The sequence below is a fragment of the Dipodomys merriami genome, unplaced genomic scaffold (genome assembly GCF_024711535.1).
Source record: "Dipodomys merriami isolate MVZ:Mamm:240054 unplaced genomic scaffold, mDipMer1.0.p SCAF_314, whole genome shotgun sequence".
Classification (NCBI taxonomy): domain Eukaryota; kingdom Metazoa; phylum Chordata; class Mammalia; order Rodentia; family Heteromyidae; genus Dipodomys; species Dipodomys merriami.
Genome location: NW_027204649.1, coordinates 930,314 through 957,162, shown reverse-complemented (window position 1 = coordinate 957,162; position 26,849 = coordinate 930,314). Strand labels below are relative to the sequence as shown.

At 47.1% G+C, this 26,849-nt stretch overlaps 1 protein-coding gene across 1 annotated transcript in view; it reads right to left on the bottom strand.

The window, feature by feature from the left end:
- Positions 1–4,536: 4,536 nt before the first annotated feature.
- LOC138841305 (mastermind-like protein 2) overlaps positions 4,537–26,849 on the bottom strand; it is a 227,042-nt gene continuing 204,729 nt past the window's right edge. The window contains exons 4-6 of the mRNA XM_070041976.1: positions 13,662–13,865; positions 11,238–11,349; positions 4,537–8,459 (exon numbers count right to left, since the gene is read on the bottom strand). Of these exons, the coding sequence (XP_069898077.1) occupies positions 7,411–8,459; positions 11,238–11,349; positions 13,662–13,865 (1,365 nt within the window). The 3' untranslated portion in view covers positions 4,537–7,410. The remainder of the gene's footprint in view (positions 8,460–11,237; positions 11,350–13,661; positions 13,866–26,849) is intronic.

The following is a 26,849-nucleotide window of genomic DNA, read 5'->3' as shown; positions in this document are numbered from 1 at the left end:
CCAGGCCAGGCCACACTGAGCACACACCTGAGGGGGCTGCCATCTTCCCCAGCCCTGAGGACTCATCCAAGGCTGGGCCTGGGCTCAGAGCTAGCACCGCCCTCCCTACCCACCGCGAATAGGGTTCTAGAGCTAGTACCACCCGCACTACCCACTGCAAATGGGGTTCTAGAGCTAGTACCACCCGCACTACCCACTGCAAATGGGGTTCTAGAGCTAGTACCGCCCGCACTACCCACTGCAAATAGGGCTCTAGAGCTAGCACCACCCTCCCTACCCACTTCAAATGGGGTCCTAAAGCTAGACTGACCCTCCCTACCCACTGTGAATGGGGTTCTAGAGCTAGACTGACCTGCACTACCCACCACTAATGGGGTCTTAGAGCTAGTACCGCCCTCCCTACCCACTGCAAATGGGGTCCTAGAGCTAGACTGACCCTCCCTACCCACTGTGAATGGGGTTCTAGAGCTAGTACCGCCCTCCCTACCCACTGCGAATGGGGTCCTAGAGCTAGACTGACCCTCCCTACCCACTGCGAATGGGGTCCTAGAGCTAGACTGACCCGCACTACCCACAGTGAATAAGGTTCTAGAGCTAGATTGACCTGCACTACCCACCACGAGTGGGGTTCTAGAGCTAGACTGGCCCGCACTATGTACAGTGAATAGGGTTCTAGAGCTAGATTGGCCCGCACTACCCACCATGAATGGGGCTCTAGAGCTAGGCTGGCCGTGCTGCCCGCCGTGAATGGGGTTTGTGCCCTGTGATGCCATCCACGCTCGGAGCAGGGCTTTGACACGGCCCTTCACCCCAAGCTGGGCGGAGGGCCTGGACACTCTCGCTGCACCAAGGCCACTCAGGAGCTGGTAGTAACGATTCCTGCTCAGGAGTAGATCTCTCTCGGGTGGAAGCCACTACTACTACTGCTGCTACTACTACCACCACTACTACCACTACCACCACCACTACTATCACTACTACTACCACTACTACCACCACCACTACTACCACCACTACTACCACCACCACTACTACCACTACTACTACTACTACCACTACCACCACCACTACTACTACTACCACCATCACTACTACCACTACTACTACCACCACTACTACTACCACCACTACTACTACCACCACTACTACCACCACTACTACTATCACTACTACTACCACCATCACTACTACTACCACTACTACCACCACCACTACTACCACCACTACCACCATCACTACTACCACTACTACCACCACCACTACTACCACCACCACTACCACCACCACTACTACTACCACTACCACCATCACTACTACCACTACTACCACCACCACTACTACCACCACCACTACTACCACCACCACTACTACCACCACTACCACCACTACTACCACCACCACTACTACCACCACCACTACTACCACCACCACTACTACTACTACCACCACTACTACCACCACCACTACTACTACTACCACCACTACTACCATCACTACTACCACTACTACCACCACCACTACTACCACCACTACTACCACCACCACTACTACTACCACTACTACTACCACTACCACCATCACTACTACTACTACCACCATCACTACTACCACCACTACTACCACCACCACTACTACTACCACTACTACTACCACTACCACCATCACTACTACCACTACTACTACCACCACTACTACTACCATCACTACTACTACCACCACCACTACTACCACCACCACCACTACTGCTGCTACATCTATCACCACCACCACTACTGCTACTATTACTACCACCGCTACCACTAGCGCTACCGTGAGCCCCCTTCTCCCCCAGCACAGTTCAGAGCTTGACGTGTACTTACCCGAAAAGCAGAAAGCGTAGGTGGATTCCGTTCTGGTTGCTGTTCTTGGTCCCCAGGCTGTGGACGGGGCCTGCCTCACTCTCTGCTACCACTCCTGGATCTGTGGATCTTCGCTGGCAGAACATTCTCTCAGGTCCCTCTTCTTCGAGGGAAATGAGGTCCTGGCTCTCCTACTTTCAGTTACGGTAATGTCTGGCTGTGTATCACAATTGCTATCTCTATACTTAGGTTGACACCACATGGTTTTTGTTTCCATATACATTTAGTAGCTTTTGAGATTCCTCTTCTGTCTGTAAATCTGACATGTTAATGATTACAATTAGAAAGGCCTGTTTACCTCCCACAGCAGCCACAGCAGCGAGGGTGAGGAATAGCGTAGGCCAGCTTCCTCTGACTCCTCACAGCACACGAGACCGAAAACACAGCTGTGCAGTCTTCGTCCGGCTTAGAACATAACACAGTGCGATGATAACTAAGACCCCATGTGCTTTCCAGTCACATCTCCCTATACTCTTATGAGGAAAATCAGTGTTTGAATTAATGTGTATTATTCCCATTCAACTCTTTACACCTTTCCTGTCATCATTTCCAACTACTGGCCCACTGCTGTCCTTCACCGCATAGCATACAATTCAGACTTTAGACCCACGGTTTCTTCAAGATCTACAAAGCCTTGACACCATTGTGACTAGAGAGGAATGTCTACAGAAGTCTCTGGTTGAGCAGCTCTCTCCCAGGAAAAGGCAGACGCTAACTATGCAGCGCGGCTTGTCCTTCACGTCGTTCTGGTCTGGACGTGGACAGGAGGTGACCCTACCGTCACCGTGCAGTGAGGAAGGGAGCCTCGACGCACCCACCGCAGAGCCACCACCGTGCTCCTGGCTGTGTGGGCAGACCCCCTGCCGAGTCAGGCTGGCCATGTGGACCCCCGGCTACGTCAGGCAAAGACTACATCTCACCAAATCTAAGATGTTCCTGATTTTAAGACATGCTGTTCTTCTGCTTGCTTCTAAGAATGGAAAGAATAACGCTGATCATTGTACGATAAAAGTTTTTCTTCACACTGATTTTAAATGATGAGCTAACTGTATATCTAAGGACATGGGTCAGGACACACGTTCCTGAGTCTGGGAACTCAGAAACCCCTTAGTTGGGGTTTCATATACTTGCGCTCAAGTCCTCTACTTGATACCATTCTATAATAAGTAGATTTACATTAGATCGGTCCATCTGGAAGCAGAGAAGGACAAAAACGAGGCTGTGCTGAGAAACCTTTAGCTCTAGGCCTGGAATCCAAGACAGGTTCAGGCAGAGATGTGTGGGTTTGGCTGTCAGACTCGGGACTGCTCACTGACAGGTTTATTCCTTGCCCTTCCCTGTGTGGATCTGTGTGACTGTGTTCCGGCTGAGGCCCACATGTGAGCAAGCCTTTTCCTGTGTCTCACAGCCCCCCCCGCCTCAGTGCCGCCTCCTGGCGGCCAGCGCAGCCCAGGCTGCAGTCCGCACAGTGTACTGGCCTCCTGGCCCTGACCTGCCACTGAGGAGTGGACATGGCTTCCTCCTTTGTTGTCCTGGATGCCCTCTCCAGCCTCCACTTGGCTTCCCAACTTCCCATGCCTGTGCAGTCAGCCCCTTGCTTTGAGGTATCTCTGATCTTGGAATCTAGGAGGTGGGTTTTGTGTCCTTGATCAGAAATCAGAGTTGGCTTCTGAGTCCTCATCTAAAGCTCCTGTACACTGTGTCCGAGGTGGGAGAAGGTGACTGCTTGGTCACTCCCCAGGGGACGGGGTGTCCATTGGGAAATGCGGCTGCTATGCGTGGGTTTTTAAAGACGTCTTTCCTTGCCAGCCACTGATTCCAGTGCTCAGAGCCAGGACTCTTCCGTCTTCTTGTTCGGAAGGGTGTGATCTAGCCATCTTCTACCCATCTCTCTCTCTCTTTTAATTTGAGTGCATATTATTTTTATTGATGCTGATTTTACTTATTTACTATCTTCTAGTTTCTTTGGCACAAGGACCAATTTCCCCCCCCAAAATATGTCCTTGGAATCGCCAAGTGGTCAAATGCCACTTTTACTATTGTTCCATTAATAATGGTACTAAAGAAGAGAATGTCGGGAAGCACTGGAACCCTATAGTGACATCTTTAGACAGCAGGAGAATTTGGTTTATAACTTTTTTTTTTTTTTTTTTTTTTTTTGTCGGTCATGGGGCTTGAACTCTGGGCCTGGGCGCTGTCCCTCAGCTCTTCAGCTCAAGGCTAGCGCTCTACCACTTGAGCTACAGCGCCACTTCCGAGCAGGAGAATTTGGAATGGATGTTCTTACCTCCACAAAGGCTTACCTTTCTCTCGCCTTTCTCAATTAATGAAGGGCATTAAATGTGCTCCTGAACCCTGAACGTGGCTCGCTCTGCCAGGTCTGACCAAATGCAACCAAGAAAGCAAGTGACCAAAAACAAGGAGATGCAGGCAGTGTTTCCTCAGAACTTAGTAGCTAGGCAAACCCATCTATACTGACAAGGACAGCATTTCATGAATATAGGAAGATTCCTATAGGATAAATTTGCCTTCAAACACTCACTGATATTAACAGTTCCCAGAACTTTCTGTAATGTAATAAAATACTGTTGTTGATTAAAAGTATGACCTCATTCAAGAAAACCACTTCTGAGTTTTTTAAAGTATTTTTTACACATAAAATCACACACAATACAAAATGCTTGTTTTACAAGTTGAAATCGTTACAGATAAGGGTACAGTTACAGCAGTGCAGGTGTATTAGTGCATTCAACTGAGCAGCTATTTATCGTCATTGCATTTAAGAATGAATCATTTAAGTTGATTTCTAGTCTCTGAATCAAAAAAATAAAGAAAAATATTTCTATCTCCTGTTTAATATGCCAGGATGATAAACAATGTCTACATTTAAGTAGTCTGGTATCTATAAATGGGAGATTGTATTCTAATAAATCATTAAGGTTCTGACTAAATATGTCCTCAAATTGTCATTATCTTAGCTTTCAGGAAAATTACCTCATCTTTGGTAATAGGCTGTGAACAAACAGAAACTATAGATTACACCATTTTATTCCAAGGAATCTTGTATTTTAATGAATAGCTGAATAAATAGACATTAATTATGAAATTCACATTAAGATAGAAGAAAATTCAAACATTCTGGTTGCCTTATCTTTTAAATTCGACAGCTACTGCAAACACACTGTTAATGTTAGGGTAGAAATCATCTGAATTACAGAAGAGTAGCTGGGAAATGCTGGCAGATATATACAGTAACTGGGAAGAGCCATAGAATAAACGTGTTTATATGTACATTATTTTTCCTCTCTTTGTTCATGGAGAAACACTGTTTTATAAAATGGAAAAACACACGGTAGGCTACATGCAAAAAGGACTGATATAATTGTGCACAGAGGAGTAATCGAATCAGACATGAGAACTGTGGGCTTAATAACGAATTTGGAGCAGGAAAAAGCAAAGGTAGGGATTGAAACTGGGAATGCTTTCTCACTGAGGTTTCAGAATATAAATCTGTTTAATGATTCTCTTGAGAGTTTCCAGAAGGTCCTACTTGGCCAAGTATGGTTTAAGCTAAAAATAAACTGTCATATTATACAAAACTTTGTATATTAGCATACAAAAGGTAACAATTTACTTTTTGTATAAAATATAACCTTTTGATAGTATATTTATTTCACATATGTATAAATATAACCCAAAGAATATGTTTTAAGTATTTTCTACCAAAATATTCTTTACAAAAGTGTACAAAACAAGTAATTCATTTGTATTTACAAATTAGCACAGAAAAGACCCTGGCCAGTAACCTGGGTGCTGGCCGGAGGGGACAGCAGCCTCTAGGCACCTGTAAGACTGGGCATGGCAGAACTCAAAATGTGTTTCTGTTTGTAATTTGAACTGATACCAAAAGACGTAGGTTTTAGATGGCTCCAGTTAAATTGCATTTGGTAGTTGAAAATGTAACTAGAAGGTGGAGCACAACTTTTGCTGTTCTGTAGGTAGGAAACCGAGAGCAGCACTCTGCATAGAACCCACGTCAGAACATCTTCCTTGGTGCGTGGGTGCTGAGGCTAAATGTGCTATCAAAATTCTGTTTCTTTCTTTCTTTCTTTTTTTTGGTCGGTCATGGGGCTTGAACGCTGGGCCTGGGCACTGTCCCTCAGCTCTTCAACTCAAGGCTAGCACTCTACCACTTGAGCCACAGCGCCACATCCGGTTTTCTGAGTGGTTTATTGGAGATAAGAGTCTCAGGCCTTTCCTGCCTGGGCTGGCTTTGAACCACGATTCTCAGATCTCAGCCTCTTGAGTAGCTAGGTTGACACAGGCATGAGCCACTGGTGCCTGGCCAAAATTCTGTTTCTGACAGACATGGCACTCAGCCCTCAGAGGGAGAAAACCTGGGCGTGGGGAGATCAGGGAGCACACAGATAGGTCTCACTGTGTCAGGCAGAGACGCGGGCGTAGACTGACACTTTGTGGCTCTGCAGACAAGCCCATGATACATCCAAAGAAGGAACGATCATTTTCTTCTCTCAATTATTCTTTCCTCTAAACTCCATGAAAAAAGATTGTCCCCGCGCACACCTGCCATTCCTGTGCCTTGTCTCTAGTCAACACATGATGCTTTCTAGTCGCAGCTTGGGCCTTCACTTTCTTTCCTTACAAGCCAGTTTCTGGTCATCAAAGTGACAAAGACAATGCTCCATGTCCCTCAGCTTAGGAACTGGCCAGTGGGTGCCAGTCCCAATAAGTAAAATGTCAGCTGTTCATGGCCCCATAACTCTCTTTGATGGCAACGCCCCACTCTTTTAGGTGCCTCAGTATTTTGGCATGGATCGGTTTGTCTTGGTTTCTGAAGCTTAGACAGGAGTAGACTCAGAAGCGGGTTGTGGGATCTGAAGCAGGTCTGCCGCTCTGCATCCCCCTTTCATCACTGGCTATAGATCCCACTGTAACGTGGCGCATGTGAGGAAATGAAGACGGGGGGGGGGTGTGTGTCTAGGGAAGGGATTCCACACTCCACCGGTGTTTTCTAAGTGTGCTGGCTATCCTTTCTTTCCCAAATAAACCCATCACATTTTGATATGGTCTGCAAGCCTTATGAAAATTAAATGACAAGACAGTGGAAAACTAAACCACACTTACTCACCTATGAGAGCAAATTAAGGAATGTGTTGCTGTTGAATGGAACTAGTACCTCCTGGTGATGTGGGGTTTAAATAAGCTACAAGCTCTGTTTTACTTCTTACACAACGACACATCCATAGGACAGTTCTGTTTGGGTCCACTGGGTGACATGCTCCCTGGTTTAGACCGGAAAGTGAACCCAATGTGCTGCTTTCAGGTTTCAGAGTCTGGACAAGATTTTGGACCAGACTCTTCAGAACCGCGATTCCTTTCTGCCTTGCGCCTGGCTCGTGTGTGTGCGGCAGGCTTGCGCTCGGCCTGGCCCGGGGGTGTCCTTCACAGCCTGCTCCCAAGGTCTGGGGGTGTGCCATCCACCGCCCTTTCCTCAGGAGTTGCTCCCCAGGATTTCGTCAAGACTGATGTCCTTCATCCAGTCATCGTGGCCAGCCTCTGTCCTCAGCAGAGAGTCGATGAAGTCCACATCGCTGTCCAGTGCCGGGCCCACGCTGTCAGCCTGCCGGCCGAGGAGGTCAAAGGCCAGCTCGCTGACCTGCTCACTGCCCTGGAAAGCGCTGGAGCTCTGGTCCGAGGAAGGAAAAGTACTGGGAGTCAGAGGTGGCCGCTGGCTCATGCCGGTCCTAGGCAGATTCAACCCTGCCCCTGTTGGGGTCAGATTAGATAGAACCTGTGTGCCAAGCTGCCCGGGTCTGAGGCTCAGGCCCCTGGGGGGGTCCACGGTCTGTCCACTTAGCGTCTGCCCCATCTGGCTGGCGGGCCTCATTTGCACTGTGGGTGTCAGCTGGCCTGGCGGGGCTGCTGTCCTCTGGGGGGTCTGCAGAGACTGACCGGGGGCATAGGCTGCGGGGAAGCGCCCGCCCGCTACCCCCAAGGACACCTGCTGGCTGGCCGTGACGCCTGGAGAGGCCCAGGTCCGTGTGGCCCTGTGGGGCGTGGCCACCCCACTGGACGCTGATGCCGATGCCGATGATGATGCCGACGAGGAGGATGATGACGATGATGATGACGGTCTCTGTCCAGGCAGGCCTGCCATAGTGTGGGTTAGATTTGGTCTCAGTTGTGAATTGCCAGCAGTCCCAGCTCCAAACCCAAGGGCCCTGGTGGCCACATCGCTGCTGCTGTTTGGCCCTAACGTTGACGGCTGTGGTAGCAGAGGGTTGCTTGGGTGTGCTAGCAGTTGGTTTGGATTTCTCTGTTGGGTCAGCTGATTCATGCCGGGCGAGGCGCCGTAGGTGCCAGGCTGGCCGCAGGGCAGACCTGTGCACACCCCTGTGCTGTGGGCTGCCGTGGGCAAGGATGACGCTCTGGTCGCATGGGAAGCAGACATGAGGCTGGGGTTTTGATTTAAAATGGCGTGTGTTGAAACTGGGTTTGTCAAAGCCTGGTTAGAGTTTAAACTCACCGAGGATGAGCCACCTAAGAAAGAGAAAATAATTATACCTGTTCATAACAGTCTTCTATAGCAACTTCTAATTCAAGAACAAGAGAAATGACCATCCAACATATAAAAGGAATACGTCAGCTTTTGATGGGAAGGCCCACCCTCGGTCACTCCTTGATGAAGAGTGTATGGAACACAAAGAAGCTAAAATGGAATGGGTCTAATGTAATAGGTTTCACATTTTTCCTCTTCTTTTTTTTTTTTTTTTTTTAGGTCTGAGATCAGGACTTGAACTCAATACCTGACACTTTCTCTCACTGTCTAGCACTATACCAACTGAGCCATGCCTCCAATTCCTCTCCCCAGCTCTGGAGCCGCTGAGATATTATTGATTAAGCTGGCATTTGGAATGAGCTTTTCTATATGCTGAGCCCAGAGAGAGTGTAGATTATCTGCTGGCCAGGGAATCTGGATCACTCAGCAACTGTATACGAGATGCAGGCTTCCTGCTCTATCTTCCTGTTGGTGGCCGTGGAAATCCACTCCTCCTTCTTCATCTGAAGCACCCTCATTTCAGAAGCTGCCAGGGTCCACAGGGTAAAGGCCTGGTGCCCTCCACAGTCCGGTGATTTCTGTCTGTATGGAAGCTGCTGAAGCCACCACCAGCCATACTTCCTCTTGCCATTTCTCTTATCTTAATCTCAACCCTCTTTTAAAGTCTCAGGCCAAGGCTCCACTCCATCTTCACGCTTTTTATTTACTCCCGTCTCATGTTTTCTCTGTGAGTCTTCCGTGTGGCACGGCGCACTCCACAGCACCAACAGACCTGTCCGTTACCCCAATGCCTGTCACTGGCGGCCAGTGTGGGACATTCATGAGTGACGCGCCCTTGAACTGGACGCGCCCTGCCTCTAGGCAGCTACAGCCACGGCCAGAAATACTTTGAGAGGCAAAAATGGAGCCCCAGGAAGAGGGGGACGTGCCCGATAGGTGGGGAGTTCCGTCAGGGAAGGTGTTTTTGCCTGTGCGTTCAGTCATATTTCCTGAGTCTAGTGGATGGCGTGGAATTGTTACATAACTGATACGTCTCAACGAACGAACGAATGAGATTAAAGCAAAGAAAAGCTTAGGGAAAGATGCTTTTATGAAGGAAGGTGGGTGGGCCTGGAGGATGAGAGACAGTGCGAACTAGAGAGCTGTCTACCCTGGGAGCTGCAGGATGTCAGTTAGGAGAACAGCGTGTCGACAAACGCTGCCTGGGCCTGACCCCACACTACAAGTGTCATTTGCTGTCTGCAGGTGGATGCACACTCGCGTAGCCCTGGCATCTCTAGTCTTCCCATGGCCGTGCATCTTGCAGATGCTTCCAGAAGTGCGGTAAAGAGGGACCAGGGAAGAGAGCTGGAGCGACAGCTGAGCGTACACACAATGCCAACGATCTAAACAACAGCATCTTTATATTTTAGGGTCTCCCGAAAAGAGAGTTTATACTACATAAATGCTACAAGGAATCAGAAAAGTTATCCCCCTAATTTCAAACAATACCCCAAGAAGCTGTTGGTGGTGGTGGTGGTGGTAAGGTCTTTCTGTGCAGAGTAGGATAGGCTCAAACTGGAAATTCTTTTGCCTCAGCCTCCCAAAAGCTAGGCTTTCAAATGGGCACAAAGGTCACAAAATAGTAGCACTTTACATCAGAAGTTGCTCGCATGACAGAAAGCATTAACTGTTCTTGGTAGTTCTTTCCAATATTAGCATCTAGGAAAGGTGGTTCTCATTGTACCAACAAATATAACAGCATCTCTCTGAGGACCATCAAATAGAGAACGGCATTTTTACACAGAGGCAAAGCGATCTTAGCGGCTGCATCACAGCCCGGTCCCGATTGTAGGGAGGAGACAGCCAGTCCAGCTGAAGAAGTTTCAAAACAGAGCGACCTATACAAATTGCACTGAACAGGACCCCGAGAGCAAACCGCCTTTCCTTCTTTAGAGAACTTCTGAGCGGTTTCATTTGTCTTTGTGCCTGCAGACTGTCCGTTTTTCTTTTCCTCTGTGGGCCCAGCCCCACAGAGCCGGTTTCCCTTCGCCTCCCCAGAATTGCTCAACCGCTCTCTTTAAGGCTCCTTGTTGCCATGTATCTCAAACTCACTCACCTTTATCCCTCTTTTTCCCCTTTCCCCTTCTCCAAAGTAGTCTTTATTACACTTGTGTTTTATGCTTACCTTTATGACTTTCTTGGTAGATGGGGAATGGGTAAAACAGGTAAAGGAAAGTTGGGAGGATAAACATAAAAAATAAACATAAAAAAGTACTAAAAATTCTGGTGGAAGAGACGCGAGTGGGAGCGGTGGCGGCGGGAGGCTCAGTAGCGTCTCCTAGGGGAGCAGCTGGAAGGAGATCTGTTTTTCTTTTGTGAAGGGTGGGTGGGGAGTCCTGTTTGTCACTTATTTTATAGTGGGAAAGGTATCAAAAACGTTTTTCTCTGTGATGTGAGAAGAGCCCCTCTGAGGCTCTGGGGGAGTTTACTGAAACGTGTTTGCTGTGGAGCTGTGAGGTTCACTATTCTCTGGCAGTAGCACTATTGGACAAGAAGCCTTTCCAGAGGAGGCTTGAGCCAGTGAGCCAGTGAGCCAGTGAGCCCGTGAGCCAGTGAGCCAGTGAGCCAGTGAGCCAGTGAGCCAGTGAGCCAGTGAGCCAGTGAGCCCCGCCCCCCACGCCTGTGCCTCTGCTGAGCCCCGCCCCCCACCTGGGCCAGCCCACCTGCGGGGACGTAGGACGGGCTCCGGCCAGAGCCAGCCAGAGGGAGACACTCACCGGAGAACTGGGCTGCCGGCAGGAGGCTGCCCACGCTTCTTCTTTGGTCTTTGTAATCTGGGGGCAGCCTGGTCAAATGTCGGTTTATCTGCTCTTGTGGTGTGATTTTCTCCTTAAGGACAAAAATGAAAATGTATTAAAATTGTACCATTACCTTTCCACTTGTAAAAATTTATGAGTTACTCAGAAAAGTAAAAGTATCAGAACCATTTTGCGACCTCTGGGTGTCAATCATAACCTCATTTAGTTGTGGTAACTCAGAGATGCACAACATGCAACACACTGCCGGCCCCGGGAGACCCTATATGTGTACTTCCTCTTTTTTGTACCCCCATAATCAAGCCTCCAAGGTAAGCAGGCTTATTTTCAATTAGAAGAAGAAATGGAGGCTTCCTTAGGCTCGGTGATTACCCACAGTCACACAGTGAAAGAGCAGAGACCAAATCCTGAGTGGAAAACTCAGGTTCTTTCCTGCCACACAGGGCCAGGCCCCCGGCTGGTGATTCTGTGTTCCTTCTAATATCTCAGAACTGTCCTGGTCTCCATTGTTTCCCTTCTCAGCCACCTTTTGATCCTTACAATGGATGTGTGGAGTTAAGAGATGAATTTAGGAAAGTCTTTTAACGTTGCGCCCCCCAGGATGCTCTCACTGACAAGGGAACAGCACCCCCTGGACGGGTTGTCTCAGACCTTAGAAACTACCACAGCATTTAGGCTTTGGATGATTTAGCAACGGCCTGAGGCAGTGGAGATTTTCTAGATTGAAAACTGTCAGAAAGTGAGTTTGACTATACTCTTCAGTAAAGTAGTTACTGCCTATTTAGCACAAGAGGGTGATGTCTTGTATTTGGGGAATCATACATACCGTGATCTATTTTCAGACCAAATAATGAAGTGGCCGTATCTTCTCTCACTTTATCTTGGTATCAGGGTGACCCTACCAGAAGTTGCTATGTTGTAAGGTCATTTATACTCAACAGAGAACAAAACGACTTGGCCATGAATGTCAGATCACTCTGGACATTAAGACTGTTTTTTTCTTTTTCTTTTTACTTCTTCATGTGGGTCATAAAGTTTTTGGAATTGCTGCACTGCAATTCTTCTATATGCATTCAAAGCAACTGCCATTTTCAAGTTAAAAATAAGCATATAAGCCAGGCTCTGGTGGCTCACACCTGTAATCCTAGCTACTCAGGAGGCTGAGATCTGAGGATCACGGTTCAAAGCCAGCCCGGGCAGGAAAGTCCGTGAGACTCTTATCTCCAATAAACCATGAGAAAACCAGAGGTGGAGCTGTGGCTGAAGCTGGTGGAGCGCTAGCATGAGCAAAAGATCTCAGGGACAGTACCCAGACCCTGGGTTCAAGCCCATGACCACCACGAACAAAAAGAATAACTGCATAGGTAGAGATAATGGTGTACTTATGGGAATTTTGATTAACGGAAAACTGTGCCATCAGCAGAGCTGGCTGTGTTGTGCCGGCTCAGTTTGTGGCTCCTCTGTCTGTGCAAGTGTATTTCTCCATATTCCTTACTTGAGAGCGAGTCAGTCTGTTTCCCACTGTCTCCCTTCCGCCCAGCGGACTCCAGTCACCATTCCTTTAGAAACATCTTTGGTCGTGATAGTATGCTTCATACTTGGTGCACGTGTGTGTGTGTGTGTGTGTGTGTGTGCACGTGCGTGTGTTTGTGTGTGTGTCTGTGTGTGCATGTGTGTGTGTCTGTATGTGTGCATGTGTGTGCATGCGTGCATACATATGTGTATTCTTGGAATCAAACCTTCAGCCTCACACATGCTCGACAAGTGTTCTGCCACTTTTATTTTTCCTTTTTCTTTGTACTTTGACTCCATTAACTTGGAGATGTTCAACTTGTTTCATTTGACTAAAACATTTAAAGGGAGAGAGTGAGGGGCTGGAGGGGTGGAGGTGTGGGGTGGAGGGGCTTGGGCGAAGTTCTGTGTGTGGTCACGGGAGTGTGCTGATGAGCAGACAGGCCTAGAGCAGGATTCTTGGCTAGTATTTGTGAACTATGACCTCATCTGTCTTAAAAGGCCACACAAATAGAGTGAAAATGGAAAATATATGTTCATATTTTCTTTAAAAAGGGCCTTTCATCCTGAGTCTTGGCTTTGTCCTCAGTTTGGGTCTGTGTGGCTCGGAGCCTCTCGGGGCTAGGAGTGACACCGGTTTGCTCTGCTCTGCTCCTGTGTGGGGCGGGGCTGTCAGAGGCTGGCAAGTCAAGCTTTTCTGTCTTTGTTTTCTGCGACACTGAGCATAAGGGATTCATCTCTCTTACAGCTAGGATGTGCTGGTTGTGGTCTCATAAATAGGGAGAGAGCCAAGGACTGACTGGAAATGGAGGAAGAGTGGCTTCCTATGTGGGGCAGACAGGGGCAGGCAACAGGAGGCGGTGTGAGCCTTACCGCGTCGGCCAGCATCTGCTGCTGGAGAAGGAGTTGCTGCTTCTGCTCTGCGATCTGTTTCTGCAGCGTCTGTTTCTTCCCCATCAACTGCTGATTCAACAAGGATTGCTGGGAGTTCATGTAGCCACTTCCAGTGTTTGGATTTGAGCAGGCGTTGGGAGTTGGACTGGGGCCCGTGTTCTGGCCCACCACAGAGTGTTGATCCTGAAGAAGAGAAGGGGGGGGGGCGGTGGATTGTGAATTAAAAGAAGAAAAATGAAGCACAAAAATCAAATCCTTAGATTACAAACGTTTTTCCCAGTGTCAAAGTTCAAGCATGGCTAAAGGGTTGGACATCAGGGACTTGCTTGCAAAATGTGGAAGAAACAACTGCGTGTAGCAGCAACAGAAGCAGGTGGGTTACTGAAGCTGGGCCGTCAGATAGCTCCCCAAGACGCAGGGTGGAATTTCTACATTCCAGAAGGTGTTCATGGAATCTCAGAGAAACACAGCATACAAACATAGGCACGATTTCAAGAACAAACAGAGATTAACAAATTCTTCTTTTTTACCCTAAACTTTGCATGTATTATTGTTAATGATGTTTTAATTCATGCATTTAAAGTTGAGTGTTTCAGGCAGAAGGCATTTATGGAATAAAAGACTACACAATTCACCGACAATGAGAAAGCATTGATTAAACACTCAAATTGCACAGCCAGACATCAGTGGCTCACAACTATAATCCTAGCTACTCAGGAGGCTGAGATCTGAGGAGCACAGTTCTAAGGCAACCTGTGCAGGAAAGTCCATGAGAGTCTTATCTCCAATAACTTACCAAAAATGCTTGAAGTAGAGCTGTAACTCTAGTGATAGAGAGCTAGCCATAGCAAAAACATCTCAGGGACCACCCAGGCCCCAAGTTCAAGCCACAGGACAGGCACAACAACAAAAAAAATCAAATTGCATATACAATAAATTTGGATAAGAGGATGCTAACCATTTTTAGGTAATGACAAATGAAGACCCTTTGGGCAGAAAGCTCTGGCCAGTCAGGTATTCTCCTTGATTCTCAGCAATGCATTGGAGTGAGCTGACAGACAGCTGTGGGTACAAGAAGACTAGCAAACATGGCCCTCATCTTGGAGAGTTTATGGTCCAGTAATGAACAAAAAAATCCGCCTGAATATATAAACCCTAGAAATCATAAAACCACATTTTTGCTGGTATGGCACAAGCACGAGGCTGAAGCTCCGACCTCTGAAGACAGCCTTCTACCTAGCGGCTGTTGTGCTGAAGTCCTGCCTGGCTGCCCGCAGGACAGGGCACTGCTGAGGTGACTCAGGACGCAACAGACCACCTCCGACTCCCACCTGCACGGGTACGTGTACAACAGAAAAACAGGTAAAGCGCTCTCAGGACACCTGTGGTAATAGGATCATGGGATGGAATGCTCATATGTGGAAATTCTGTTTTTTCCTCAAGTGTACAAAAAAAAAAAAAAAGGAAAGAAAGAAGAAGAAATCTTGCCGCAGTGGTCCATCCACACCTATAATCACAACACCTGAGAGGCTAAGGCAAGTTCCAAGCCAGCCTCGGCTCTAGGCAGAGATCCTATCCCAACCTCCCTCCATTTTACCGCCTGAAAAACAAAAGCCAGCAGTCTGAAACTTGGCAGCTTGGCCCTGGTATGTCCAATTGAGTGCTCTTGATCTGTCTGAATGAAGAAAATGCTGAGTTCGTCACACAGGATAGGCCTGCTCATGTTCTCGTCCTAAAACAACAGTTACTGTGTGATTATGACCAAACTCCAAGGAAACCTAGAGACTGTGGACGTGGCTTTCTCTTACAGGGCTTTGTTCCAGGGAGAGGAGACGGGTCTCAGCCGGAATCGGGGCAGTGCCAGCCACAGCCCAATTCCATGCCCACTGGAAAACCCTACGGGCCTTCGTTTTCAGGTTGTACACCCGCACTGCTGGGGGGCAGCTTAGTCCTGGTCTGAAGGATGTTAGGAACCCGCTTGGTGAGTCCTCTACATGATATCCAAAGCTTTAGGCTGGAGATGATCAAAACATGGGCACAAGTAGACGTGTGCATATGGATGCATGTTTTAACGTACAGAAAGTCTCCTTCCCCAAGCTTATTGCATGACGGGTTTGGTATCTTGACCCTGGAAGGCCACAGAAGCATGGGAGGGTAAATTTACTCACCAGGGTAAATTAGGTACTGAAACCTGATCGAGAAGAAAGGGAACATTTGAACTCTTCCAAGGGGCATTATTTTTTCTTCAACACAAAGTGCCAGTTATTAACTGTGTCTTCCCCAAAAGGTGATTTGAAATACTTTTGAATAAAATGTCAAAATGAAAAAATTTAGAACAAACGCATCATCTCAGCCTTTCCAGCTAGTTCCGCTAATTTAAAATTCTATGATAAATATTTAAAGAGATATAAGGAAACTCTTGTAAATATCAGTAACAAAGAGTGTGGGAGAGGCCTGGCCACTGGGTCCAGCTTTGATAAAGTCTCTGTAAACCACAGTCATCTGTGAGCTCCTTTAGGAGGACTAGTAAAGGAAAACACTGGGAGAACCCCTCTCTTTCATATTGTAATGCGAGAGTCTACCAGGCAGGACTGATCTGAGCACAGGACAGGACAGTCCTGAAGTATCAACAAAATAATCTCCATTTTGCTGAAGGATATGAAATATTGGGACTTGGAATTTGTTCCATTTCACGGTTAAAGCAGTTTTGTGGGCTAAGCCTCGTGTCACAGTCACTTCCACGAGGAGTCAAAGTTTGGGGGCCTGGATTGTTCTCTTGTTTCTAAAATGAATTCTAGAGAGTATTTGTGTTCTTCTAGGCTCCTGGGGAAAACGGCTCTCTGTTTCTCTTGTTTGGAAAGGGGAATATTTAATGACACCTCCCTCCCTGCCCCCCCCCCACAGAAAATGAAGTAATGAAAATTGCTGAGATCCAAGAGAGTGGTTTGGCCCTTGGTTTTTCTTGGCTTCCAAAACCAGGCATCTGCAATTTGCAAAACAAATCCAAGATGCAGTACCCAGTGGGGCACATCTGTACGTCCATCTCACAAATGGGCGTGCAGTCGATCAATCTTTTTGCTTTCCTTCCTTCTTCACTGGTCTCCATGAACTGCCTGACTGTTCCTGCAGGCTATTCGTGTTCTGGGCTGTCTGCGAGTTTTCTCTCTCTCTCTCTCTCTGCCTTAACTGTTTCACTTCTTCCACATGCTAGGAGGCCCTCTTGCTTTAGAGTCGCTATTGGGGGCACAGGTGGTCCGCTAGTTGTGGATGACTGAAATAACCAGAAGCTCCTCCCGGTGAGAGAGAGGGATTCGTCGGAGGTTTGGGAGTGAGCCTGGGGACAGAGCTGCAGAGCTGTCTCGGGGCTTCAGGCCTTCAGGGCCAGCAAATGATGACACAGTGATCCAAGTCTGGCCTCCACCTCTTCTGGTCATTAAGATGACATTCACTTACTTATTGTCTGTGCAGCTCTCACACAACAACAAACCAATATTTGTGGTGCACACCTTACGGCTCACAAAGCTGGTAAGACTTGCTGTCTGACCGTTTGCAGTGCGTTTGTTGACCTCTGCTCTATTTCTATACTGCCATGTAGTGCTAGATAGTTTCTTTTACACTCGACTGGGGGAAAAATGCCATTGAGAAAGTACCCAGAAATTCTTGGAAGTAACTGGCAAGCTGGGAATAAAACACTTATCACGAGACCTGCTGACGGCGTTCTCTACTCTCGCAACCATTACCAGCTCTGGGAAATGAAAAGGCATCTGAGATCCTTCCTCTGGCTTCAGTTTCCTGAGGAAGACATGGCTCTGAAAGGCTGAGGGCTGACTGGTGCAAGGTCACACAGCTCACTGGGAGAACAAAGCATGGACATACAGCATGGAGAAACAGGCAGAAGAACATCTTTGCTGGGAAGAACTGCCCCTTGTCTGACCGACCCGCTCCGGTCTCTGAGGACGAGGTGCTGAAGAGGTGAGCTCTCATTCTCCTTAGTCCTCTGGGATTTTGAGCGGCAGCTGTCCTTTCCTCTGTGGAATGGGGCACTTCCCTGATCTGATCAGAGTCCCATCCAGATGGCTCTGCGGTCACCAGAGCCAGCCCTGTGAAACCTGATGTTTCACTCACTGGGACACCGGTGAGTTCTCAGCCTCTGGGGAGGCACAGAGACCCGTTCCCGAGTGAAGCAGCAGCGTGGGGTGAAAACTGCCCGGGAACATGTCAGGGGTCAGGCTAGCTCGGGGGAGGAATAAGACATTTTGTCTTAAAAGAGAAACGCCAACTTTAGAAGGACTCCGTGGCAGGGCTGAACTGTCTGCCTCTCACGCAGTGGTTTCAAACCCTTCCTTGTAGCACTGTGCTACGACTCCTCTCGCCTCCACAAACACCATACGGCTAACAAGTTTACCCACAATTCACAATTCACATATTCTCCAAACAGACACAGCCCCTCCAGCAGCAAGGCTGAGAACTGCAGACTCATGTATGTAAGTGATGTAATGAACCGGCGCCTCCTGCTCACCTCAGGTAGTGCACATCAATGTAACAGAACGGGGTCTCCTGGCTCACCTTTCATTCTCCACTCAGGCTTACGAGCAACCATGGCTCCTTATTAGAGATCAAATCCTGGGAGAGTGGCCTACAAGGCCGTTGGCGATCTGAACTCCGTGCCTTCCTCATTCTGTACTTCATTGATATTAAACTCCATGCAACTCTCTGCACTCTTGTAATTCTTTTCTCCACGTTTGGCTTTTCTTTTTGCTGGTTAATGAAGACTTTCCTACCTAGGCTGGCTGTGGAGTGTGATCCTCAGATCTCAGCCTCCTGAGTAGCCAGGATTACAGGCGTGAACCGCTGGTGCCAGCCCAACTGTGGTTTTAAGAACAAACTGAGTAAAGTGAGTGAAATGCTTAGGCTTTCAGCTTCCTAGACACCAAACTCTTTACAAATGACAAGATCTATGGTATTCAACATAACAGCACAAATGCAGTATGCTTTCAGGAAGTTGTCATTTATGCTGAACTATTATTTGTTTCTATAATTTTTATATTCTAAGAGTCTGTCCCTTGTGACCCGTGAAATGTGTTAATTTTAGTCATTTTATAGCCTCTTTAGTCCTTACATTCTCCAACATTAAACACAGAATTTAGATTATAATCTCAAAATTCCATTCTAGCCCTAGGATTGTTGAAATTCCATTTTTATTTAATCAAGTAAGCAGTAAATACCACTGTAATGAAATAATTCGAGTTATTTTTTCATTGAGTCTAATACAACCTAGCAACAGGACATAAAAGTTATGTCTGTATAATAAGCAAGTAATAGACTAATTCAGTTGGGAGTTGGAGAGTGGCTGGCTAGCTTGCTCTCTTGCTCTAATGCAGGCTTGGGTGTAGAAGTGTGGAAGAAGCTGGGCTGAGTTATGGACATGTTCTTCTGGAGAAATGTGGAAGGTACAAGGTAGAACAGGTAGCACTGATAATAATGTCTGACTTCCCAAATGATGATGTAAAAATGATTTTCAATTTTCCCTGATTTTGTAGAAAAGAGAAAACCTGCTAATTATTTTGCTAGAGATAATCTATAATCTTCAAGTCTCTATTCCGGTCTAAAATATACAAAAGGTATCAGCCTACAAAATGGCTTAAAATTCTGTCCGATTTCCTTTTGTGAGAAATGAAAGAGTGTCTTAATTATTGTCAGTTGTCTAATTGACAGACGTCTAGAAGGACTAATGAAGTGTAGTGACTGTGGTCAGTCTTCAAAGGTATTTCATCTACTCTGTTAGGACGTGACTAGCTCTTGCCCATGCATTATTACAATGACTACAAGAGCATTAGGGAGGAGCCTCTTTGGATTAAGCCAGCAAGCCACTAAATACTCCAGTGTGACTTCAAACAGCTGTGTTCGCCCTAAGGATTGCCAAGGGATGAACTTCGAAGAGTAGAGCTTTCACTTGGATCAACCCCCTGAAAAACAGGCTACCTACCAAGTCTTATTTATGCAAACTGTATGAACACATGTCATCTTCAGGGTGTCAAAGTAATGTTTTAGAAAGATGAAAGCCTCCAGTGAAAGGTGTACTGTGGAGAAAAATGAGAAAGTCAGTTCTGTTGGTCTATCTTTTCTATTGACATTGATCAAATTAGCTTCATAAACTACAGCCAGATGAGCCATTCCCTTATGGCTAAAAGTCTAGAAGAAAGTACTTGGGATTTAATTATATTGATAAGATTGGGAAGACTCTCTCTCTCTCTCTCTCTCTCTCTCTCTCTCTCTCTCTCTCTCTCTCTCTCTCTCTTCCCCTCTTTCTCTTTTCCTCTCTCTCCCTGCCTCTGTTTCCCTCTCTCTCTCCCTTGCACACACAGACACGCAGACACAGACACACATGCACACACACAGAACATCTAACCTTTGTTTCTCTGTGTTTGGTAGGAATTGCCAGGTGTGAAGCCTGAGTTTTCATTTTCATCCACCCAGATCTCAAGCGTATCCTCATGCTGCAGGCTGACTTCATCTGGACAGGGCTCAGCACAAGTCAGTGCGCCCTGTGTGACCGTAGTCAGACCACACCCCATCACATCTTTGTTATGGAATAGGTCAATTCTTTCTGTTTTTGTGCCAGGACTGGAGCTTGAACTCAGGGCCTCGAGCTAGCCCTTAGTTTTTTTCCCTTAAGACTGGCTCTCTACCACTTGAGTCCTATCTCTACTTAAAGCTTTTTTGCTGCATATGTAGAGATAAACATCTCATCTTCCTGGACGGGCTGCACACCCTTCTAAGTAGCTAGGATGACTGGGTGAGCCAGCAGCACCTGGCAGTTTACTTACATTTTTTCTTACTTACATCAGGGTTATTTCAAGAACATATTTCATTCATGTACCTACTCATTAGTACAAACAGCCTAATAGAAATACTTGGTATTATTTGTTGTCAAATTTTAAAAAAGTATTTGTTTGTCTGTTTTTAGGTCTGAGACAGTTACTCAAACTCGGTACCTGATGCTTCTACTCACTGGCTATCGCTCCACCAACTGAACCACGCCTCCAGCCCCAAAGGAAGTACTTTGAAATCAGAAATACTTCACCATAACATACATTTTTTATTACTTAGATGTTGGTATATCAAAAATTCTTCATTAAGATGATGAATGTCAATGTTGGATTTACTATGTCTTACCTGGGAACACTAATGGTTATTTGTCAATGTGTGACACACTTTTGCTTACAATTAAAGCCTTGCACACAAGTCCAGATGTGCGCACAGGTGAACTTCCCACCTCCTCCTTCGAGCAGCTCGGTTGCACGGTTTCTGTTATTTGTAACCGGGAACAGAGCCTTGGCTGGAACAAAGTTGTCCTGTGAATTTTGGGTCTGGCAAACATTTGTGGCTTGGGGTCCTTACTGCTGGCTGGTGAAGGGAGGCCGATGGCCTGTGCTGCCAGCGGTGTTTACACTGTCATGAGCTTTCCAGTTCCATGTGGTCCCTTTTTTTTTTTTTTTTAAAGGATATACATTTGTAACTGCAGCATTTATTTAGCAGCTGGCTAGATCCAAATAACAGTTCATTTAGTATAAGCATTTCTGAATATTTAAATAAAAACTGTGACTAAATGTAAGCCAACTGGATACCCTTTAGAATTTGAAAGTATTGCTATTCAGCTATCCTGAGTATGAAATAAAAGAAAATGAAATTGCTAGTTTCTCCATAACCTTAGCAGAACCTGGACTAAGAATATAAAATGTTATAGCAATCACTGAGTATCATGGAAACTTAAAGTCAGCCAACTATTTGCATATATATATATATGTAGCCAAAAAGTTGTCTCAAAAATACTTAACTGAAGCAACTAAATCAACTTTTTGGTATTAGCAAGAAGCAACTTATCTAATACTACAATCTGATTTCCTTGAAAGATTTTTATTGAAGTTCATCCTATTACTCTACTTTCCCCAAGGTGTTTTCTTCAGTTTTCTCCTCATAGAAAAAGCTGTGGCGATGCTACTGACATTCTAATATCAGTTCAAAATGTTGTTCTTTGCAAGGCATTGGGCAAATACTAGTATTCCATTTTAGAAAGATGATGTGCTATTAAATATTCTGAGGGATAATTCAAATGTTTTGGGTTCTTTAAAGAGAAACTAAATATCAGATATGTGAATATGAAATTGACTAGCCACAGGACATATGGACAGAAGGGCAGTCCACTTGCCTTAAAGCTTTAAAGAAACTTATCAGAGCCGGGTGCCAGTGGCTCACACCTGTAATCCTAGCTACTCAGGAAGCTGAGATCTGAGGATTATGGTTCAAAGCCAGCCAAGGTAGGAAAGTCCATGAGATTCTTATCTCCAATAAACCACCAGAAAACCAGAAGTGGAGCTGTGACTCAAGTGGTAGAGCGCTCACCTTGAGCTGAAGAGCTCAGGGACAGCGCCCAGGCCCAGAGTTCAAGTCCCATGATCGACTTAAAAAAAAAAGAAAAAGAAAGATCAGAACCAAATAGGACTGAGTGAGATGGCGGCTTTCCATGCACAGCAGTCCTTTGCCCCTCAGCACGGCAACTTTCCCTTCATCAGTCAATTACATCCCAACCTGCTCTTCACTTTAATCGGTTTTCAAGCAACTGGTTTTCTCCCAGGTAATTAATATGCAACTTCATCATACACACTGCTATAAAAAGTGGAGGGGTTACTGTTTCTGTGGGGATCTGGATTTAACTACATTTATTATTCAAAGAGCAGAGACTGGTACGTAAGGAGTGTTGGTTCAAGTTAATGCTAACAAAACCAACTGGTATACTTAGAACTACCTAGGGCTTCAGTGAGTAGAAGAAACAGCTTAGATCTTGGTCTATGTACTCTTGCTTAGGAAAAGCAGGGAGAATGTGGTGATTCACCAGGAGGCATTTATCTCAGTAAAGGAAGGCTGTCCTGTTTCTATTCAAATGCAAAGAGCAACTCACAGTCCAGCATAGAGTGATTTATTTTGCTATGTTTTTTCCCACCCCAGGATTACACCAGCTATTTAGAAATGTTCAAGGCCAGCCTTTCAGAGGGGTCAGGTTCTCCTCCACATAATACCTATGGTCAAGGATGAGAAGCCCGTGCTGGCTGCCAGGATTTATAAAGCTGAGCCACTGATGATGTTCTTGGATTACAGTTCCATGAGCTGAATCAGGAGCAATTGTGAGCTCTGAGTATAATCGACTCACTGCAGATTGCAATTCTCATAAGTAACTATTCTCGTTGTTACTATTACTGTGGCAAACCTCCAGATTTCTTTCTTTACATTACCCCACTACAGCATCGTTTGCTTAGCGTGTACTAATAGTGCTATAGATGTTCATGCATGCATCTATGTTGTATACACACAGACACATATACACACATGTTGTATGCACACATGTAAACAGTGATCATTTTCTCAAGAAAACCAGATTTCTATTCAGATATTTAAGTGCAAAACTGATTTCCATGTTTGGGAGCATTTAAAGCACCTGTGCTAATTGGACTTCCCCAGTTCCCCAAAGGCTCAAGTGGCAGAGCACCAGCTTTGAGCAGAGAAGCTCAGAGAGGCCCAGAGAAAGGGTAACACAGCTTGACATGTGGATTTCTGAATACAAAGGAATGCCATAAAGAGAAGGTATGTGTGTATGTGCCTATGTGTACGTGTGCCTATGTGTATGTATATGTATGTGTTTGTGTGTGTTGAGACAAGGTCTCTATCTGCTTCATTTATTATGGTAATTATTACTATTATTAAACATTTTTAATGTGATTTTTTTTTTTTGCCAGAATTCAGCCACGTTGCTTGCTTGTTTGTGAGTACTTCTGGCTGGAGTGCCGCTAGGTGAACAGCATGGTGGTGAACAGTGTGCCAGAAGCTTCTTCTCCAGGGGCCACTAGCAGGCACTGTTACCGTGGTTTCACCAAGTTCACTGTGGGGCTGAAAAGAGCAGAGCACTCCCATCCGGGGATCAGGAACAGCCCGCACAATCTCACAGCAAGGAAGCCACAACAGCTCCCCCTCCCCCTCCTCCCCCACCCCCTTTCCGCCCCCCCCCCCCCCCCAGCCGTGTTCAACAACCCAGCCTTGAAGAACAAGGCTTGACAGTGACTAAGCACCAAGCAGCTCCCTGTTCCCAGCCGTCTGGTGCACTTCCTCTGACGGACTGAGCCCCCTGGGTGACCGCAGGGCAGGCCTGGCATGCTCCTCACCATTTCAATTTCAAATGCTGCCAGTGTCCACAGACTTTGTGTGTGCACTTCTCTTCACTTTTATCCTGAGCCTGGCAAACTCTGAATGGATACGGGGGGTGAACACAACAGGCCGTTTACTTCACATCTGCTTACTAGGTTACGTGTGAAGATGGCAAGGAATTGATCCGACACTATTTTCTAGAATAAGCATCAGAAACGTGTTCCTTCGGCAACACACTGAGGAGTGGGAGTGACACCGTGGCTACTGTCTCTGCGCGCACAGCTTGTGAGCGGAGGCAGTGTCGCGCTTCGGGAGGCGTGACCTGCTCCCGCAGCCCTCTCTCAGGTGCTCTGCTTCTGGGGTGCAGCAGTGCCACACTTGGCAAGCATTCTCATGAATGTTGAGTCAGCTGCGCAGGGGCTACTTGTCTAGCAGCCCCGTGGTGGGGCGTGCCTGTGGGAACAGGCTGAGGTGGGGAATCTGTTTTCCCTCAAATCCCTGATGTGTCTGTGATGCCTGTGAATGAGGAGGTCAGTGGGGCGGGAAGGTTGATAATAAGAGACAGATTTAGGTTAAGTTTTGGCGTAAAGGAATCAGCCGAGCAATACATATTCTCTTGCCAATAACAAACACCATAGTTAGTAAACAACAAATTGAGATAGCCTTTGGGATTCTTTATATCTATTAACTTTATTCAAACTGCTAGGGATTAAGTGAAGTCAGGTCTCCAACGGTTCAGAGTAATTTTAACTAATATATCTAAACTACAGAAAACAGGAAATCCAGTCACAAATGATAAAAGCGCACTCAGCACTTAGCCCTGTAACTTCTTCACAGTGTTCTGTTCACCCAGGTGGTGGAACTCACCAGGGCAGTCTTTAAGCAGGAGACCCCCTTATTCTTGGTAACTGAGCTCTTCACACAAATGTGTGTGGCGGCCAGATGAGAAATCCCACGCAGACAATGAGCATCCTTGAACCCAAGCCCTGGGGATGGGCACTAGAACTATCAGTGGGCTCCAAGCTCGGAAGGAAACCCGGCAAACTCCAGGGGGAAGCTCGTAGGGTTTGCAATGGCTGCCGACAACGATCCCACAAACCATTCCGTCTGATTCTTTCCAATTCGTTCACCTCCTTGTATGCTCTCTGGAGCCAGAGTCATTGCCTTCACCTCACATAAACTGTAGGCTGTGTTTGATCTGCTTGCTCTCAACTTTCTAATCAGAACCTAAGACTGTTATATTTGATGGCATACATCAACATCTTGAACAAAGATCTAAGGAAATTGTAAGTTGAGCCGGGCACCAGTGGCTCATACCTATAATCCCAGCTACTTAGGAGGTTGAGATCTAAGGGTCATGATTTGAAGCCAACTCAGGCAAGAAAGTCCATGAGACTCTTATCTCCAATTAACTACTCAGAAAAAGCCAGAGGTGGCACTGTGGCTCAAGTGGTAGAGCACTAGCCTTGACTACAAAGAGGCTCAGGGACAGTGCCTAGGCCCCGAGTTCAAACCCTAGGACCAGCAAAAATAAAAAAATAAAAATAAAGAGTAACATAGACAGCACTCATATCTGGGTTAAAGTCCTGGCAATTCACTCTTGTCTTAAGGTCTCTGATTTTCTCATTAGTGAGATAGAGACCGTGGATGCAGGGATTAAAGGATAAGGCATGTTAAATGCCTCCTGTAGACCAGGCTTAGTTACTATGGTAACTATTGCCATTATTTAGCCTCTGATGTCATTACAATCTGAATAAAGGGGTATAATTGCAGAAGAAGTATGTGTCAGAGATCATCCATTAGTGGCTTCCGGAACTTTTGACCCCATGTTGGTCCCTAGGGAATCACATGAAGGCGGTATTTGAGGTTGTCTTGAATGACGAGGAAATGATGAGAATTTTGAGCGGATGTGTGATATGGCCTGATTTATGCTTTGAAGGTCACTGTCAGCTGGGTGGTGAGTGGCTTGGACTGGAAAGGAGGTGAGCAGAGAGCACACAGGGAGGGAGGGGGGCCGTGGTTTGCACCGCAGCAGCCGTGGGGAGACACGGGTCCTGGACCGAGGCCGAGGGCAGTCACTGACACTCGCTGATGGCCACGGGGCAGGAAAGAAAGAAACACACAGGCCAAATACCAGATCACAGTGAGCACGGGGAGAGCGGGGGAGAGACGGAGCCACTTTTCTTTTGGGGGGTGGAGTACAGATGGACACGAAGGATTCAACTTGAGACGTGGAGCTCAGTCAGATGAAGGTGGACTCGGCTGATCAGAAACGGCGTTGCTGATGTGAGGCACAGAAGCGACCGCAGGCTGACCGGGAGTAGTCGGCGGATAGTCTACCCTGGTAGCATTAGGCTCAACCTGAGGAATGAGGGTGATGTTGCCGTGGGCTTAGTAGAAGCAGGCCAGGCCGCTGGCACATCGTAGCAGAGGTCTGCTCAAGACTGGAGAGCAGGCAAGGCATGCAGACGCGGAGGCTGCCGGGCTCCGGAGAGCCGAGCCCCCTGCAGAAGGCGATCTGGGCCGGCCGCTCTCCAGGAGGCATTCTGCTGTCTACCGAACACGGTGGCCAGCCTCCCTTAGCAACCTCCCTCCAGGCAAGTGGGGATCTGGGCGGGGGGGGGGGGAGCCACAGCGGGCTCCGTGCCTCAGGAAGGGCACCTGGGGCGGGGCGAGCCACAGCGGGCTCCGTGCCTCAGGAAGCGCACGGCCCGGGGAACCGGAGGCCTCTTTCTCTCCTACTCACTCCTCACGCACCCGTTTGCTCACCATGGTTCTCACACAGTAGCCAAGAGTGGGCAGTGGACAAAGCCTCCCTCCCGTATCTGGGACCTCCAGACCCGGGACCTGGGTGCAGCAGGCATGCGCCCGGCGGGGTGGACCTGGGCAGGGGCAGGGAAGTGCAAACAGAGGCCGCACCAGAGGCTCTGACACACACGGTGTCCATGTGCTGCAATTCCTTCCCACTTA